Source organism: Lepidochelys olivacea (genome assembly GCF_965140295.1).
Source record: "Lepidochelys olivacea isolate rLepOli2 genome assembly, chromosome: 6".
NCBI lineage: Eukaryota > Metazoa > Chordata > Testudines > Cheloniidae > Lepidochelys > Lepidochelys olivacea.
Genome location: NC_140416.1, coordinates 91,323,184 through 91,343,229, shown reverse-complemented (window position 1 = coordinate 91,343,229; position 20,046 = coordinate 91,323,184). Strand labels below are relative to the sequence as shown.

The window sequence follows — 20,046 nt, the reverse complement described above, 5'->3', positions numbered from 1 at the left end:
GGACCCAGGGATCTTGAAAGGTATGTTGTGGGAGGCGTTGATCATTGTAGCAGTGGAGATGTGTCTGCACGTTTTACATCTGTTGTTCTGGCAGGGTCTGGTGCCACTTAGAATTGGTGTATCCTGGTCTGTGGATGGCTTGCTTCTGATGATGAGCTGGGAAGTGGGGGGTGTTTGCAGGCCAGAAGAGGGGTTCAGGAAAGATTTCTTTCAGTATGGGGTCCCCATCGAATATGGGTTGCAGTAGTTTGATGATACCCTGTATGGGTTTCAGTGTGGGGTGGGGTGTGACAACTAGGGGTGTGCTTTGTACAGAGAAAATACCCATTTTAGAAGCTCTCTTACACAGTGGGCTGCTATTTTTCTAAACCAGCTGTTACAGTTCTGTAAATAAGTTGTTTTAAAGCTGGATAATCCTTTTTTTAAAATAATATGGGCAAGATCCTGAGATGAGGCTGAGCTGGAGAGATGGCAGGTTATGTGTATGTTGTTAGTCCATCACTGACAGTGATGATGATATTGTTGCAGTTCTCATCTATGGCTACCACTGTTCCCTCTAAGCTGTGTGCGTGTGCGCGCACACACAGATCTTAAACACCGTACACACTCTGGCTTCGGTGGCGGATTTTTTTTTTCTTCAGTGGTGGCACAGAAGACATTTTTTGTGCACACAGCCTGTTAAAAATTAGAGGGAACATTGATGGCTACACATATGACTCTGAAGTCCAAACCCTGATGAACAGAGTCAGCCGCACTGAGGGCATGGGAAGTCTGTTTCTATGATGTTTGATGATGCAGCTCTCTGGCACCTTTCACGTGCAGCCTGGAGATGATTTTGTTGATCTTGCTCAAAACTGTTACATGCTGATCTTGTCAGAGACTGCCAGTGAGTCCTGTTCTGAGACATTTGCTCAAGTTTTTTGGGCAGGGCCGGTGCAAGGATATTTTGTGCCCTAGGTGAAACTTCCACCTTGCGCCTCCCCCCCACCCCGGCACATTGGTTCATTGAGGGGCAAATCCCAACGAGCCTTTATAGACCCCAGGGCCAGCCTGCCCAGGGGCCAGCTGTGCCCAGGGGCTGTCCCCAGACCAGGTTCCCCCCTCCCAGCCCCCTGAACTCCCCTGGAGGGTGCACAGCCCCCCCGGGAGCCCTCCCCTCCGCATGCCACCCCGGCGGCCCCCGCCCCGAGTCCACTCACTGGCTTTGCCAGGCTTGAGCCGCTGCAGCAGCTCGGCAGGGGTGAGCCGCCTTCTAGAAGCACCGGAGAGCCAGAGCATCCTGCTTGTGGCGGGTGCAAGCCCCAGACATGGAGGAGCCAGCGTGGCGTAGGGGGGCAGCAGCCCTGCAAAGGTGGCAGCGCCGCTAGCGGGGAGCAGCCGCACCTCCTGCCCAGGCTGCGGCCTGGCACCCAACCCCCTGGGGCTCCTGCAGGCTGCAGCAGATGCATGTGGGCGACCCCCGGCTCTCCCCTCACCTAGGGTTACCATATTTCAACAATCAAAAAAGAGGACCAGGGGGAAGAGCCCCGTCCTAGCCCTGGCCCCTTCCACTCCCTCCCACTTCCCACCCCCTGAAAAGAAAGTCTTTTGCCCTGACTCAGCTCCCCATACAAGATCTGTTTTGGGAGACGGCAGTCTTCCATTCTGATGACATGTCTGGTCCACCTAAGTTGTGCTCTCAGGAACATTTTCTGAATGCTGGTTGTGTTTGCTCTCTCAACGACAAAAGTGACTTAAAACTCATTTTAGTATTCTGCTGATCCTAGTGCAGCCTTTGTGAAGGTCCAGGCCCCACTATGCCATACTACAACAACCTGAAGACTAATTTACACTGGCTATAAATGGCCCCAGGGCACTGAAAATATAGCCCAAGACCAGCATGTTGACAAAACAGGATGGTGGTTATAATGGATGAAACCACCTTTTCATATACAATGAACTGTAAGAATAAACCCATTTATCACCTCTGTATCAGATTTATTACTTTATCTGGTATTGGTTTACATGCTTAAGAACAGCCAGTGCGGACTATACATATTAAAAAAGATGTGAAGATTGACTGAAATCCTCACAGCTAATAATGGTGCCAATTTTTGCTGTACAGACTCGTATGTACAAGGGAACTATATGGCCCTAGCCCTTAAAGTTTACCACTTATATCTTAAAGTATAGCCTTTGTAGCCTGATGTGAGAGAGAGTTACCCACAAGGAGAATTTTTGAGGGAAGGGAAAGAAGTGGTGCTTTTTAATACTTTATTAAAGTATAAAAAATAGAATACTTACATCCTGGAGATGTTGGGGAGATTAGAAAATGCATCACTTGGAATTGTTCTCAGATGAGTCTCCATAAACCTCCTGCAAAAACAAGTGTTTGTCAGCTAATGTCCTTCAATGAGAAGTGAAATGTAACAAAGCCTTGCATAACTCCAGCCCTTCCAACATCTCTGCTCTCATTTCTCTATATTCCCAGTCTGCCCATGTTTGCTTTGCATCATGGCTCCCTTCACACCGTTCTGTTCTATTTCATTTGTACACACTTCCATTCTAAAATAGGACTTGTCTTCTCCCACAGTATTTCAGGAACTCAATTACAGACCAAACAGACCTCGCAGGGACAAAAACATGGAAAGCCCAACAACTGAAATTAAAGTCTGACAGTTAAAATGTTACTATATTGGTAAAATGTGAAACCAAGTCCAACACAATAATGGTCATAATGCATCTTTTGACACTCCAGTGCATTACCAATTTCCTCTCTCATCACTGTATTGGCTCTGCAATGCTGTGAGCCTAAATTTGTGATTCTATCACATCAATAAGCTTGATTTGTGCTAGTAAAGTCAGCAGCTGTGACTCAAAGATACACAGGAAGCAGAGGTGTGAAGAAAAGGTGCCATTTGATTGTAGTTACCTTTCTCCAATGGAGAAAGGCAAAGCTTTTAAAAGGTCTCTGAAAAAATTTAAGTGAAAAATATAGACATCTTTCTGATTAGTACTGTTATATTGAATTAAGCAGTCCATCCCTTGCTCACTACTTGAAAACATATACCACCTTCCAGTTCTCATTTATAGGGCCCTACCAAATTCACAGTCCATTCTGGTCAATTTCACAGACATAGGATTTTAAAAATAGTAAATCTCATGATTTCAGCTATTTAAATCTGAAATTTCACAGTGTTGTAATTGTAGGGGTCCTGACCCAAAAAGTAGTGGGGGGGGGGTCGTCGCAAGGTTATTTAGTGGGGGTTGTGGTACTGCTACCCTTACTTCTGCACTGCTGCTGGTAGCGGCACTGCCTTCAGAACTGGGTGGCCAGAGAGCAGCAGCTGCTGGCTGGGAGCCCTGTTTTGAAGGCAGAGCCACTGCCAGCAGCAACACAGAAGTAAGGATGGCATTGTATGTTACTGACACCTTTACTTCTGCACTGCTGTTTGCAGAGCTGGGCCCTCAGTCAGCAGTCACCACTCTCCAGCCACCCAGCTCTGAAGACAGTGCAGAAGTAAGGATGGCAATACCACAATGCCCCCTTAAATAACCTTGTGACCTCTCTGCAACTCCCTTTTGGGTCAGAAACTCCAATTTGAGAAATTCTGGTCTCCCCCATGAAATTGGTACAGTATATGGTAAAAGCACGCAGAAGTCCAGAATTCACGGGGGGAGACCAGATTTCATGATCCGTGACGCGTTTTTCATGGCTGTGGATTTGGTTGGGCCCTATTCATTCATGTTTTAAGACTACAAAACTAGGTTACTGCATCAAAGGCACATTACGTTTTTTTGGCAGGGTCAAACCCAGTGCCAAGAGAATGGATTGAATACATGGCAGGCTGTACAGCCCCATCATTAAGTAATGACATTTACACAGACAAGATGTCTAATTCTTACATTTCAGAGAAAAAATGTTTTTATCAGAAAAACCAGATAACGTCTGGAATAAAAACAAATGTACAAGGATGGTGGACTCAATGGAAAAATCTTTGCCTTCTACACCTCCTCCTAGACAGCTCTCTGCTTACAGAGTTTCTGCTAGTAAGAAAGACTAACTTTTAATTGTCATTTGTGCTACATGCAATAGGTAGCCTTTCTCCATATATTTTAATCAAAAATACACCTCTCTGCCTCTAATTAGAAAGCAATCTGGGGCTTTGACCGGGGTCCCAGTGGGGACCAGCTGAGGTCACTCAATTAGTGTGAACTGCAAAGAATGGGGCAGACAATCCCCAAAGCTGGTGGATATTTCAATACTTAGATTTACCAAGTCAGCACAAAATAGCTTCTTTATTACCTCACTGGTTGCCCAGAAACCAACAATACAATTCCCTTAAAGTAACCCAGCCTCAGGCCTACATCCAGGTACCCTAGTCAAATATGATGAATATTTCTGAAAATCTTATTTCATCATATAAAAGAAAAGGTTCTACCAATCCCAAAGGATCGGACACATTACATCCCAGGTTAATGAATATTCCAGATCTTACCTAAATACATGTTTGCAGCCAATTATTATTAACAAAACTAAAATTTATTAAAAAAGAAAAGAGAGAGTATGGTTAAAAGAGCAATGTATATACAGACATGAGTTCAATTCTTGAGCTTTTGATACCTAGAGTTGGTGAGCTTTGTAGTTGCAAAGAATTCTTTTAGAACTTAGTCCATAGGTTATGGTCCAATGTCCAATATCATATTCAGGGTGTTTTCAGCTGAACTGGGACCTCAATCTTGCAACTTAACTTCCCCTGATGAAGCTTAAGCAGATATGAGATAAAAAGGATTGGGACCCAAGAATCTTTTATACAATTCAGGCCTTCTTTGACAGGTTGGAGTGCCTCGGGGAACAATAGGTAATTAGGGCAACTTTGAAGTAGGTTCATCACCAGGACTTAGCTACATGAATTAACATAAGGCAATTGCCTGTTCCTCCACCATTCACAGATGATTTCCTATACATTTCAAAGAGAGATGAATATAGCAATATCCCATGTTTACAGTTCATTTAAATGCTAGGATGTTCTTTTTAGCTCTGAATTATCAGAATACAGCATAGACAGAGACTGTTGATTACATTGTTGACCACTACCCATATATATGTAAATACACAAAAACACAAACATTATCTTCCCAGGTGTCTTTGAATTTGAGTCATTCATTCTGCAGGATGTTTAACCCTTTCTGGTCATGCATCACAGGGGCCACTAATAGTGTCTGTGGCTTACAGCAGTACACTAGGGAAGGGAATATTCTTGCAGCAATGAAACCCAAAACGAGAACCAGGACAATAGCCTTTCTAAAGTATGAAGCAATAATGTAACCTTAAAGGTTTCCTGTGACTCAGTACTGAAGCAAGGCCCTGACCCTAGTTATAATGTTTGCTCATTAACTTATTAGCCCTTAATTATCTATTCCAATTAGTACAATTAATACACTTATGCTTTGTGTTATTTTGAAATCATTCAATTTTGGTTTATGCTATTGTGATGGACTAGTCCATCAGTGACACTGATAGCTAATTAACTAGTTTAGTGGGGGCCAGGAGTCAAGTATCAAGGGACAAGTCTACTAAGCTCAAAGTGTGCAGAGCTCTGACAATCAGCTGAGTACCGATCTCATCCCCTCCCCATCATTGTCCTTCAGTGTTGAGGAGATAAATAAGGCTCTTTCACTCACGAAAACCAAGAAAGCTGCAGGATGTGCTAATGTCTTTCCAGAATTTCTTTAAAATCTCAAGACCAAGGAATGGAAATGGCTGGCAGCACTGATTTCCAATATCCATTCCTCAGGGCTTGTCCCAAGAAGCTGAGACAAGACTATGGTTATTGCAATTGCTAAAACGGGATGCCAACCACTAATTCTTCATTTACCAGTCCATATTACTCCTCTGCGTGTCAAACACGCTCCTGGAGAGGATATTACTAGCAAGGATTATGTTGCTTGTAGAAGCAAAGTTATTGAATTAACAAGTGGATTTCTGACAAGTCTGAAGCTGCATCTTAGCCTTAAACACACACTGAGGTGGGGAATGTACTTAAGATTTAAGAATGGGGCAACTTTCTTAGAACTATCTGCCACCTACAACACCATATGGAGGAACAGCCTCCTTTTGAAACCCAGCAATATTATCCCATGCAATACAACAATAAAACTCTGCTGAGACGTTCTGACCAATCACAAGTTTTGCATTTTCCACGGTGACCAGGTGAGCAGGCCATGCATTTTTAACTATAGCCTACCACAGAGATTAGTCCCAGCATGATTCTGTTTAATATCTAGAACTGCAATCATCTGCAAACATCATGGAAATTTGTCTGTACTAATGATATTGCTCTAACCACATAGGCACAGAATTTACCTACTATAGAACATATCCTAACTAAGGACCTTTAAAATCATGGGAGAACATATATTATATTGGCAGCTAAAACAAAGCCCCACTATGACTGTCATGTCAGCATTTCATCTAAACAATCAAAAGGGTTGAGCAGAACTGCATGTGGGCTTTTGTGGTAAGCAGATAAGATAAGATCCCACCCCAAAATAGCTTGGTCTGACATTAGACTGAAGCCTCACATACCACCAACACCTGAAAAATATCCAAAACAAATATGCATATAAATCTCATTCAGAGATTGGGAGGAACTATGTGGGGAACCAGTGCAAAAACTCTACAAGACCTCTTCACTGGCCCTTGTCTACTCTCTGGCATAATACTGCTCATCAGTCGGGACACACAGCTCCTACACATCACTTGTACATTCTCAACACCATCATGTGGATCATTACAGGTACAATAAAACACCATAACCATGGCTTCCCATACTGGTGCACATCCACTCACCCCAAATTTGTTGTGATATGAAAATCCTTCAGGAGTTCCATCGTATTCAAAGACACAAGGATCTTCCAATATATGAAGACCTAAATAATACACCGAGACACCAACTGAAATCTAGAAAACCTTTTAGGCTCGCAGTGCAAGAACTCAAAAACATAGGGTTTTCCCTAAAAGATCAATGATGGGCAAGGTGGAAGGACAGCAACATCCCAAACACACACCTCAACGAGGACCTAACCAAAGAATCCAGTGGCTTTTCACTCCCATGAAAAGTATGACCCTCTCTGAATTGCATCCACACATCACATAGAAGACACACCAAGCTTCTTCATAAACGGGGACTGAGAAACGATCTTATACATGACTGTGTAAATTGACTTCAAACTAGGAAACACTTCAATCAATGTCCCAAGCAATCATATTCTGGTGGTATATCTGCATCTGCGCCACATCTCCTAAGTCAATTAGTAGGATGACTAACCTAAACTTGGATGTTGCTGTTTTTAAGACATACAAAAAGAATTAGTTTGGGGGCAGAGTAAAAATTATAAAGCTTACCCCAACATTCAGAATCAGTCTATCCTGAGCTTGGGAGAGACAGAGAATTGCTCAAGCTTTCACCAGGTTTGGGGCCAGGAAGGCATTTTCCCAGGTCAGATTGCCAGGGACCTTGGATTTTCTTCCACCTTCCATTGTAGGGGCTTCTGGCATCGGCAACACCTCAGCCTCTCCTTTTCTCTGTCTGTGGCAGGTTTTGTACCTCGTCAACCCCTTTGATTCTGGGAGGCGGGCGGGGGGGCTGAGGTTAACCCCACCTCCCGGCTTCTACGCTGGTTCTACAACCTCCCCGGTAGTCAGGGCTGTATGGCCCAATGGCCAGAGTCCCTCTAAATCTTCTTCCCCTAGTGGGAGAGTGCAGCCTAGTGGCCAGAGTCCCTGTAGTGCGCTCCTAAAGCAGCATGGCCCAATGGCCAGAGTCTCTTGAAACTCTCTTCCCCTGATGGGATAGAGTGGCCTAGCGGCTGGAGTCTCTATAGTGCATTCCTAAAACAGTGTGGCCTGAGGGCCAGAGTCCCTCTAAGTCCTCTTCTCCTTGTAGGATAGAGCAGCCCAGTGGCCAGAGTTCATCTATCTCCTTTGAGGTAAGAGAGGGGTCGGTGAACTATGTCATCACAAAAAAAGGGGAGGGACCCCTGATAGGGGAGCCCAGGACCACCTGCCTTCACCAGGTTCCAACCCAGGGCCCTGTCATTGATGGCATTATCCACTCCGGGTCAGCAGGGAATCCTACCGCAACACGCTGCCCTCAGAGTGGTGGGAGATACCACTCCCTTCCCTTTCCTGAGTCACTTCTTACCAGTTCTCCAAACATAACCATCCCTGTGGCATCAGAGTCTTCAGGTTCCTCAGCCCCTGGTGCTCCCTGGGGTTCCCACAGCTGCCAGTCTCTGGTCTCGCTTCCTGGCCCCTCGGCTCCCTCCTGTACCAGCCACCACTGCTCCTGGGCTGGAGCCTCCACTGCGCATCCTCCTTCCTCAGCCACCAGCCCTGACTGAGCAGCTCTGCAGGCTTGTATACTTGACTCCCTATTGGAGCATGCCCAGTTCAGGGGCATGGCTTCCTCTGCCAGCAGAGAAGTGTTGACCCTCTCAGTCCCAGTGCGGGGCCAGTCCACCCCGTCACAGTGGCACACAATGTTTTAAACTCCTGAGGATTCTAATGATTTAGTGTAACCAAAATCACTGGGCTCAGAATAGGGGTATCTGAGTGAAATTTAATGCCCTAAGATATACAAAAGGTCAGACTAGATGATCTAATGTTCCCTTCTGGCCTTAAATTCTATTAAATCTATACAATTTCATCCAGTGAAAGAATGCATTAGATCTTCCTTACTTTGATTTGGATAATCAGGTTGCACACACTACTAAAATCAACTGGTCACATTTCAGAAATGCAGGACATTCTGAATGTTGGTTTTATTTATTCTTAGAGGATTTTTTTCATACTATTCTAGACTCTCTTACCAAACACATTTCTTTCACGTAGCACATTACACTTTAGCTCTGTGACCATTTGCCTCAGGTTTAAAGCAGGTGGAAGCTGGAGACAGAGGGAGAAATCCTGGCTCCAATACAGTCAGTGACAAAACTTCCACTGATTTCAATGGGACTAGGAATTGGTCACCCAGAGTATTCTCAGAAAGGGGCCTTCAATTTTGGAACTCACTTTCCCCATTGGCCCAACATACCTTGTTGACCTTCAGATCATGCTACAAGCTTATCTGCACTTCCAGGCCTTTCCAGAAGTGAAAGTAGAGGTAAATGGATGCCAGATGATGATTGAGAGAGTTTTGGTTTTTAAATAGAGCTGTCTGAATAAATTGCAGTAAATAAATGGAAGAATTTTACCTCTCTGTTCAAATTATGTAGAAGCAAAATGGCAATTTTCTCAAATATATTTGCTGAACAACTTCTATCATTATTTCCTATTTTGTAGATTGTGAAGGTTCATTATCTGACATTTAAGCTGGTGATTAAACTTCTGAAATTTCCTGACTTTAGGAAGCTTGATCTCGCCACCTCAATACTGCATAAATGTTAGTTCCTTGTGTAATCAATGCAGAGGGGAGGTAAGTCAATTTACTTACTGAATCTGTGCTCCAGAATTCCTCTCTCTGACTTAAGGTATTTGCACAGACCATGAATGCCCATCAATGCAAGAGACTAGAGCTGAATTTTCTATAGGAACCTTTTGAAATACTAACGGTAAAAGTTATAATAGGATTCTATTTCTTTCTCTTCTTAGGAATCCAGTGCCAGTCTTTATGATAAAACAGTTATGCACATACAATTAATAATTTCAAATTCTTTTTTATAACTAACACTCCAAAGATAGCAGTTACAATGCCCCCTAGCTTGACTAATATCACTAACTAGAGATTTGTTATTTTTCCTTTAAAATGAAGAATATAACACAGGGCCTAAATCACAAATACTGTATATATATATATATATATATATATATATATATATATATAAAGGAGTATTGTAAATACAGTGTATATATATATATATATACACTGTATTTACAATATATACACACACTGTATATACACATATATATACACACACACTGTATTTACAATACTCCTTACAAAATCAATACAGGGACTGGGACTGCTGACAACTGGAGAGCTTCTGCTTTCATGTAGGCTCACACTGGGTATTATATTGACAATTAAATAAAACATTTAGTTGTACTACATAACTAGTTGTTTCAGCAGCCAAACTATTGAGCACATATACAACTTCAAAGAAGAAAAAAAACCTTTACAATTACTGTAGCTGTTAGGTTCACATACTGTCTCTGGTTTAATGATGTAGTACACCTCCTGAAGACATTTGGTCTCCAGTCTGTTATTGCTCCTTTACGGTGTTTTCCCAAGCTCAATCCCACTGATTTCTGTAAAATTACAGGAAATTGTAATGAGATCCAACCTACACATCAGTCTGGGTTACCCCTGGCAGCTCTATTTACTAATTGGTAAAGGGTAACTGGCCTAGCAAGCCCTAATGCATATTTTTGCAAGTATAGCTTTTTGTAAAGTTGGGAATGCTTATATAATGCTACTAGTGTAGTCCCTGGTTACCAAATTATTGTCCCATATATTGATGGTTATAAGTCCAGTTCTGGTAAAGTTCTTTGTGACAGTCATGCTTGTTCTTTGTGACAGTCACTGTTGTGCATTCATTATGATAATGGTCTAGGTGCTTACTTTAGCTAGCAAATTATTGTCCCATATAGCAGTCCATTGAAAGTCAGTGTTTATCCTGATTTCACTTTTATACTTTGAAAGGCAATTTTTTGATTAATGTTCATGCAGCAGGCATTCTTGTGCTCTCTGTCTCTTGCTGGTCTTTCTGGGGGCTGGTTGTGGGGGACAGAGGGAAATGGGATTCTGCTGCTGGCAAAAGTATGCCTCTTAATCAAAAACTTAGTTAATTTTACTCTTGATTTTCTTCTGCTCCTGGAAGGTGACATTTGAAAACTTTTCATGGAGCAGGAATTCAACAATTTTTCATATTTCTTGGTAGAGAAAAATTTCTTGCACCCTCCTCTCCCGAGTAGCTCACAACTGGCCACTCATTGATATACTGTTCAGTGACCAGTTCCCTATGTATCTCCTTTGCATATGTAACCAGGGTCTGAATGAGCTCTCCCCTGACATCTAGTAATGAGCTAGGGGAGAAGACTTCAGGAACTAACCTTGTTTGCATAAACACACCCACTCTGCCTAGGTGCTCAGCATGGTGGAGCTGCTTTTTCCAAATGATCACTTTTGGCTGGTGTTGGACTGCAAATCCCTTTGTTATTGGGTGCAGGGGTAATAAAGTGTCATCCTTGTGTGAATAAAGGTCAGCAGAACTGTGCTTAGCATGCCCTGATTGAGGTGACCAGACGTCCCAATATTATCGGGACAGTCCCGATTTTAACCCATTTGTCCCGCATCCTGACCACACATCGGTCGGGATGCCCTTTGTCCCGATATCGGGGACGGACCACTCACCATCACTGCCAAAGTCCCAGGGATGGTGTGGCAGCACTTCTTGGGGCAGCTCCCGGCTGCATGCACGCCTGCCAGCAGGAGCCTGCAGTCCAGGCAGCCCCTGGGCACAGAGGCGGAGGGGGTCTCTGCATGCTGCACTGGCTCCCTCCTGCCCAATCAGAGCTGCTGGGGTGGGGCTTGCAGGTGCCGGCAGCGGGCAGAAAGCCCTTCGCCACCCAACCCTATCCTAGGAGCCAGAGGGACCTGCTGGATGCTTCCTAGGAGCCGCCCCAGGTAAGCACCGCTGGGACTCCCCACCTTGCCCCCCGCCAGGTCCCGCTGGCTCTTAGGGTCATGGTGGGGGAGGCAGGGGGCTCTCTGCACACTGTCGGCACCTGCAAGCCCCACTCGGCAGCTCCGGCAGCTCCTATTGGCGCTTTTCCTGGCCAATGGGAACCACGGAGCTCATGCTTGTAGCAGGCACAGCACGTGGAGAGTCTGGAGACCCCCGTCACCGCTCTGAGCCTAGGAGCCAGACACCTCCCAGTAGGGCTGGTGAGTGCAGCCAGGGAAGGGGGCAGGGTGTGATGGATTGAGTGTCTGGGAGGTGTGTGTGGGGTGCTGGGCTGTGAGGGTGTGGAGGGCGCTGGGCAGTGGGGGAGGTTTTTGTGTTTTGAGGTGCTAGGCAGTGTGGGCCTGTTGGGGGGTGCTGGGCAGTGGGGGAGATCTTTGTGTGTCAGAGCACTGGGGGTCTGTGTGGGGCATTGTTTAGTTGTGGTGGTGGGGCTGTGGGGAAGAGCACTCAGAGGGAGGGAGGAGAAATCTGTGCCCCTGGCCCTGTGGCTTCTGCTGGGGGCTGGAGCTGGGGCCATGAGTCCTTGAGTCCTTGTCCCGTGGCTTGTGGTACGGGCTGCAGCAGGGGCCGTACACCCCTCTTGCAGCTTCCTAGGGCTGTGCGCCCCCTCTCATGGCTCCAGTCGAGGCTGTGCACCTGTGACTCTCTTCCCCACCCCCGCCCCCCCGCTCGCCCAATGTGTCCTGATATTTCACTTTTGCAATCTGGTCACCCTAGGCTTCACACTCAACTGAACTGCATTCACTAAGCAAGGGGTAGTGGCGCCAAAGCCCAGTGAAGATGAGAGAGGGTGGGGACAGGTGTCTGTGTCTGGTAGTGTGGGCTCTGCCTCAGGGCCCTAGACATAATTTGACCCTCCCCCTCTCCACTATTTAAGGACAGAGCTGATTAAGTCTCAGTTAAGAGTCTTTTGTTGTGGGGATCAGCAGAGCTGAAATCACTAATAACCAAGTCTAAGTGCTAAGCCTTAGATCTGCCAATGGAACAGTGTCTCTGATGAAACTGTTCAGCCTGCACTTTCAGTAAGCCCTGGTCTACACTAGGACTTTAGGTCGAATTTAGCAGCGTTAAATCGATTTAAACCTGCACCCGTCCACACGATGAAGCCCTTTTTTTCGACTTAAAGGGCTCTTAAAATCGATTTCCTTACTCCACTCCTGACAAGTGGATTAGTGTTTAAATCGGCCTTGCCAGGTCGAATTTGGGGTACTGTGGACACAATTTGACGGTATTGGCCTCCGGGAGCTATCCCAGAGTGCTTCATTGTGACCGCTCTGGACAGCACTCTCAACTCAGATGCACTGGCCAGGTAGACAGGAAAAGAACCGCGAACTTTTGAATCTCATTTCCGGAGACTGTGGGAACTGTGGGATAGTTACCCACAGTGCAACACTCCGGAAGTCGACGCTTGCCTCGGTACTGTGGAAGCACTCCTCCGAGTTAATGCACTTAGAGCATTTTCTGTGGGGACACACACACTCGAATATATAAAAACGATTTCTAAAAAACTGACTTCTATAAATTCGACCTAATTTCATAGTGTAGACATACCCTAAGTCTTCCCCACTAACAGCTGAAATCACTGAGAGCTGTGTTAAGTGGCAGGACTACAAGACATCCTAGAGGCTGCAGTAGAGAGGGCAGTGATAGAGTAAATGACAACAAAGCAGCCAGCAGTGAACGATGGCGGAGCAGCAGCTGAGGCATTGCCTGATGCTTTCCCCTCCTTCCCCCACCCTGGCGTGGGAGGTGAACTCATCTGAACACACCTCTGAACTCTGGGTCATCACTGACAACAAGAACAACAACTGTGAGTAGGGTGAGATAGAAGGAGAGGGGGGTGGCGTGTTAAAGGGATATTTGTTTGGGAGACTTTCACACCACAAGGAGAGAGACTGAGGGAAAGGACACTGCCCAACATGCTCTGGCATGGATGTTTTGCTCATGGTTGCATGTTTTCAAATCATGCCTGTGGTGTTTTCCCAAATTAATGTTGGGTTTTCTTTTCCATACACAGACTCAGTGCTTGTGAGAGGGGAAGTATTGCTTCTTCAAAGCACCCAGGGGTAGTGTGTAGTTTTCCCAGATTACTGGGTGGAGGCTCGAGCTCTGTGTTATCAAAAGAAACCCCTAGATATTGAACCCAGCCCTTGTTGCTGACTACACCTGGTACAAGGGTTACAACATGCATAGATAGGATCCTCCCATTTGCCTGGAAAATTACTGCTTTTATCCATTCTGGTACTTTGTCTTTGATAAAAGTTCCTGAGACATTATTTCATCCCATCCTCCTTCATCTTCCTATTTTTTTTTTATAAAACAATTTTACTTGAATCTCTCTCTTCCAATGCCAGAAGTGAGAATGTATGCCCATGAGAAATAGCGAAGGAGTACTATATATTTTAATTTTGTAGTGACTTCGCTAGTGCTTTTTACGTAGCCTGTTGTAAAACTAGGCAAATAACTAGATGCGTTCATGTACTCCCTGGGAGACCTCTGTGTACCCCTGGTTGAGAACCACTGGTCTGGGGTAGCTAGCTTCCAGAGGCAATTGCAACCCACTCTGTATTAGTATGGCCTCCTGCAGTGAAGCGTTCTAGTGCTGGAGGGTCAGAGCAAGTTTCTCTCTCAGCTCCAGGAATGTCTACTTCCTCATGTAGAATTTCTGGAGCCACTGCTCATTATCCATATCTGCAGGATGGTGTGGTCCCATCACACTGTGCTTTTTCTCCTGCACCAGAAATACAGGTCTAGAGATGGAAAATGAACAGTAATAGTGGCATTCATTCATTATGTCCAGTCTGCCGTGAGTGAGCCCCCCCTCCAAGTTTCGTCACCTTTTTCTCAAATTGTTCCTGAAATGCCATCCAGCATCTCATCAAACTTCTGCTCTGCTGCACAAGCTATTCACCTGCACACAGGAGCAGCTGACAACAGATCCATGACTCATCTCTGGGTTGGAATGGACTTAGAAACAAGCAGCATGCATAGCACAAATGTCTCAGAAAAAAAAAAGTATTTAAAATGTGGCAGTCTGAACACCCTTCCAAATAGGGGTTTGAGAAGGATAGACAAGTTCTCCCACAACACACAACAAACAAAGTACTACCACAGCTCCATGTGGCAAGGATGTTCAGGACCATGGAATAAACACCCATAAATTCAAACACAAAACACTGTGTAATAAGAGTCAATGTGGATGCGAGTACACAGGGTCTAGCTTGCGTGCGGCTCTGCAGCATGTACTCTGACAATGGGCAGGGCTTAACTAACACATAGACGCATGCATGTGAGCCTGGACATAGGTACACGTCCAGTGCAGACATAGCCTCAGAGTGAAGTTTGTTTGAATCAGAATTCCACTTGACAGCAGTTGAAAAAACTCCTACTACTTGTATCAATGTGCCTAAACCTTTTTCTTCCCGTATACTATTATACTGCAGGTATTTGGGGAGTGTTATATCTTCCCTTAAAGTTTTTCTTGTCCAGTAGTTGCTATCCATTGCTCTGTATACTAAGTGCTTTATGCTTTTGTAACTGGTATTCTAGTGTCCTCAGCAATACCTTGAATAAAAGCTTAAGTGCTGGGTGCTGCTGCTGCCTGCCTCCCCATTCACTTAGGAGTTCTCTATCCCTGCCGGGACATTTTGCTGCTCCAAATTCTATGAACACTTAAGTGCTAGGCTGGATGTGAGTAGCAGAGTCTACCAAGAGGCATTGGATGGTAAAACTAAAGTAAGTCTCAAACTGATACAGCCTAAAAATTGTATCACCATTGTTATTGGCTATTATATTAATTGCCCTCAATCTATCCCATTGTACAGTAGTTCAAATTTTTAGTCCATCATTTTAGGTAGAACTCGTTTGAACTCTTTTTGAGGTCTTAAATGGGGTATTATGAATGTATATCTGTCTCAAAACAATCCAAGTAAACCTATGCCAACAAGAGATGGGAAGAGCAAAACATTCTTCCTTCTTCTTGGTTTACTTAATTAACTTTCACATTCCTAATTCTTTCATCAAGCAGGAGCTCACAACTTATTTCCATTTTTGTAACTAGACTTAAAAAAAGTTGTTTACTGTACAATTGTCTCATACTTCTTCTGCCAACACAAAAAAGGGGAACGTCCATGAACCAGCAATGCAGATACAGGTAAGTAACCATTTGCATGTTCTCTCCACAGGTACTAATGCGGAGAGTGGACCAGATGATACGTCTGACGGAAGGGAGCAGAAGGAGACTCCGCCGACTGGAAGGCATGAGATGCACTGTCCTAGGGTTGGGGGTTCCATGACCACCGCTCCCAAAAGAAGGAGGTGGGTGGTGGTGGTCAGGGACTCTCTCCTCAGGGGAACTGAGTCATCTATCTGCCGCCCCGACTAGGAAAACTGAGAAGTCTGCTGCTTTCCAGGAGCTAAGATTTGCGATGTGATGGAGAGACTGCCGAGACTCATCAAGCCCTCGGATCGCTACCCCTTCCTGCTTCTCCAGGTGGGCACCAATGATCTTGCCAAGAATGACCTTGAGCGGATCACTGCAGACTACGTGGCTCTGGGAAGAAGGATAAAGGAGTTTGAGGCGCAAGTGGTGTTCTCGTCCATCCTCCCCGTGGAAGAAAAAGGCCTGGGTAGAGACCATCGAATCGTGGAAGTCAACAAATGGCTATGCAGGTGGTGTCGGAGAGAAGGCTTTGGATTCTTTGACCATGGGATGGTGTTCCAAGAAGTAGGAGTGCTAAGCAGAGACGGGCTCCACCTAACGAAGAGAGAGAAGAGCATCTTTGAAAGCAGGCTGGTTAACCTAGTGAGGAGGGCTTTAAACTAGGTTCACCGGGGGAATGAGACCAAAGCCCTGAGGTAAGTGGGGAAGTGGGATACCGGGAGGAAGCACAAGCAGGAGCACGTGAGAGGGGAGGGCTCTTGCCTCATACTGAGAAAGAGGGGTGATCAGCGGGTTATCTCAAGTGCCTATACACAAATGCACGAAGCCTGGGAAACAAGCAGGGAGAACTGGAAGTCCTGGCAAATTCAAGGAATTATGATGTGATTGGAATAACAGAGACTTGGTGGGATAACGCACATGACTGGAGTACTGTCATGGATGGATATAAGCTGTTTAGGAAGGACAGGCAGGGCAGAAAAAGTGGGGGAGTTGCACTATATGTAAGAGAGCAGTATGACTGCTCAGAGCTCAAGTATGAAACTGCAGAAAAAACCTGAGAGTCTCTGGATTAAGTTTAGAAGTGTGAGCAACAAGGGTGATGTCGTGGTGGGAGTCTATTATAAACCACTGGACCAGGGGGATGAGGTGGATGAGGCTTTCTTCCGGCAACTCGCAGAAGTTACTAGATTGCAGGCCCTGGTTCTCATGAGAGACTTCAATCACCCTGATATCTGCTGGGAGAGCAATAAAGCGGTGCACAGACAATCCAGGAAGTTTTTGGAAAATATAGGGGACAATTTCCTGGTGCAAGTGCTGGAGGAACCAACCAGGGGCAGAGCTCTTCTTGACCTGCTGTTCACAAACCGTGAAGAATTAGTAGGGGAAGCAAAAGTGGATGGGAACCTGGGAGGCAGTGACCATGAGATGGTCGAGTTCAGGATCCTGACACAAGGAAGAAAGGAAAGCAGCAGAGTATGGACTCTGGACTTCAGAAACTCCCTCAGGGAACTGATGGGCAAGATCCCCTGGGAGAATAACATGAGGGGGAAAAGAGTCCAGGAGAGCTGGCTGTATTTTAAAGAATCCTTATTGAGGTTACAGGGACAAACCATCCCAATGTGTAGAAAGAATAGTAAATATGGCAAGCGACCAGCTTGGCTTAACAGTGAAATCCTTGCTGACCTTAAATACAAAAAAGAAGCTTACAAGAAGTGGAAGATTGGACAAATGACCAGGGATGAGTATAAAAATATTGCTCATGCATGCAGGAGTGAAATCAGGAAGGCCAAATCACACCTGGAGTTGCAGCTAGCAAGAGATGTTAAGAGTAACAAGAAAGGTTTCTTCAGGTATGTTAGCAACAAGAAGAAAGTCAAGGAAAGTGTGGACCCCTTGCTGAATGAGGGAGGCAACCTAGTGACAGAGGATGTGGAAAAAGCTAATGTACTCAATGCTTTTTTTGCCTCTGTCTTCACGAATAAGGTCAGCTCCCAGACTACTGCACTGGGCAGCACAGCGTGGGGAGGAGGTGACCAGCCCTCTGTGAAGAAAGAAGTGGTTCAGGACTATTTAGAAAAGCTGGACATGCACAAGTCCTTGGGCCCAGATGCGTTGTATCTGAGAGTGCTAAAGGAGTTAGTGGATGTGATTGTAGAGCCATTGGCCATTATCTTTGAAAACTCATGGCGATCGGGGGAAGTCCCGGACGACTGGAAAAAGGCTAATGTAGTGCCCATCTTTAAAAAAGGGAAGGAGGATCCTGGGAACTACAGGCCAGTCAGCCTCACCTCAGTCCCTGGAAAAATCATGGAGCAGGTCCTCAAGAAATCAATTCTGAAGCACTTAGAGGAGAGGAAAGTGATCAGGAACAGTCAGCATGGATTCACCAAGGGCAAGTCATGCCTGACTAATCTAATTGCCTTCTATGACGAGATAACTGGTTCTGTGGATGAAGGGAAAGCAGTGGAGGTGTTGTTCCTTGACTTTAGCAAAGCTTTTGACACTGTCTCCCACAGTATTCTTGCCAGCAAGTTAAAGTAGTATGGGCTGGACGAATGGACTATAAGGTGGATAGAAAGTTGGCTAGATTGTTGGGCTCAACGGGTACTGATCAATGGCTCCATATCTAGTTGGCAGCTGGTATCAAGTGGAGTGCCCCAAGGGTCGGTCCTGGGGCCGGTTTTGTTCAATATCTTCATAAATGATCTGGAGGATGGTGTGGATTGCACCCTCAGCAAGTTTGCAGATGACACTAAACTGGGAGGAGAGGTAGATACGCTGGAGGGTAGGGATAGGATACAGAGGGATCTAGACAAATTGGAGGATTGGGCCAAAAGAAAACTGATGAGGTTCAACAAGGACAAGTGCAGAGTCCTGCACTTAGGACGGAAGAATCCAATGCACCGCTACAGACTAGGGACCGAATGGCTAGGCAGCAGATCTGCAGAAAAGGACCTAGGGGTTACAGTGGACGAGAAGCTGGATATGAATCAACAGTGTGCCCTTGTTGCCAAGAAGACCAATGGCATTTTGGGCTGTATAAGTAGGGGCATTGCCAGCAGATCGAGGGACGTGATCATTCCCCTCTGTTCGACATTGGTGAGGCCTCATCTGGAGTACCGTGTCCAGTTTTGGGCCCCACACTACAAGAAGGATGTGAAAAAATTGGAAAGAGTTCAGCGGAGGGCAACAAAAATGATTAGGGGACTGGAACACATGAGTTATGAGGAGAGGCTGAGGGAACTGGGGATGTTTAGTCTACGGAAGAGAAGAATGAGGGGGGATTTGATAGCAGCTTTCAACTACCTGAAACGGAGTTCCAAAAAGGATGGCTCTAGACTGTTCTCAGTGGTATTAGATGACAGAACAAGGAGTAATGGTCTCAAGTTGCAGTGGGGGAGATTTAGGTTGGATATTAGGAAAAACTTTTTCACTAGGGGGGTGGTGAAACACTGGAATGCGTTACCTAGGGAGGTGGTGGAATCTCCTTCCTTAAAAGTTTTCAATGTCAGGCTTGACAAAGCTCTGGCTGGGATGATTTAGTTGGGGATTGGTCCTGTTTTGAGCAGGGGGTTGGACTAGATGACCTCCTGAGGTCCCTTCCAACCCTGATATTCTATGATTCTATGATTTTTTTTTCTTAGTATATCAGTCACCATGCCTTGTCCAAGTCAGATTCTGAGAAATTAGTTACACAGAAACACACACAATAATAGCCAAGATTAGGAAAATGAGTGCTTTGTTTTTGTGCAAGTCACAATACTGATTCCTCTCCACTTGTTGTTCAGAAAATAAACCTATCCATTGAGTAGCCCTCTTTTATTTCATGAATAGAATTTTATGAATGGGCACAAAACGAACCTTTTAAATCAGAGGACCTCAAATCTCTAATAAAAGAATCTTCACAACACAACTCTTTGAGGTAAGACTTTTATCCCCAGTTTGCAGTCACGAAAACTGAAGCTAAGACAATATCAGTGACTTATCAAGGTCACAGAGCAAGTCACTGTTAGAGCCATGATTAGAGCTCGGGAACTCGAGACTTCCACTTGCGTGTTCAAATCAGACCTCTGTGCAAACCTACCTAATAATTTTCTGTGCAAACGGTAAGTAGAATTAGAGAAGGAATGTTACAGAACATTTTTGTAACCCAC

General features: G+C 45.2%; 1 protein-coding gene across 3 annotated transcripts in view; it reads right to left on the bottom strand.

The window, feature by feature from the left end:
* Window positions 1-20,046, bottom strand: part of TSHR (thyroid stimulating hormone receptor) — a gene marked incomplete at its 5' end in the record, with an annotated part of 216,702 nt that overhangs the window by 135,153 nt on the left and 61,503 nt on the right. For 2 of the 3 annotated variants that reach the window (XM_084629976.1, XM_084629977.1), the window contains one exon: window positions 2,284-2,355. The exons of the other annotated variant lie outside the window; for it this stretch is intronic. In XM_084629976.1, the coding sequence (XP_084486102.1) occupies window positions 2,284-2,355 (72 nt within the window). The remainder of the gene's footprint in view (window positions 1-2,283; window positions 2,356-20,046) is intronic. 3 annotated transcript variants of the gene reach the window in all.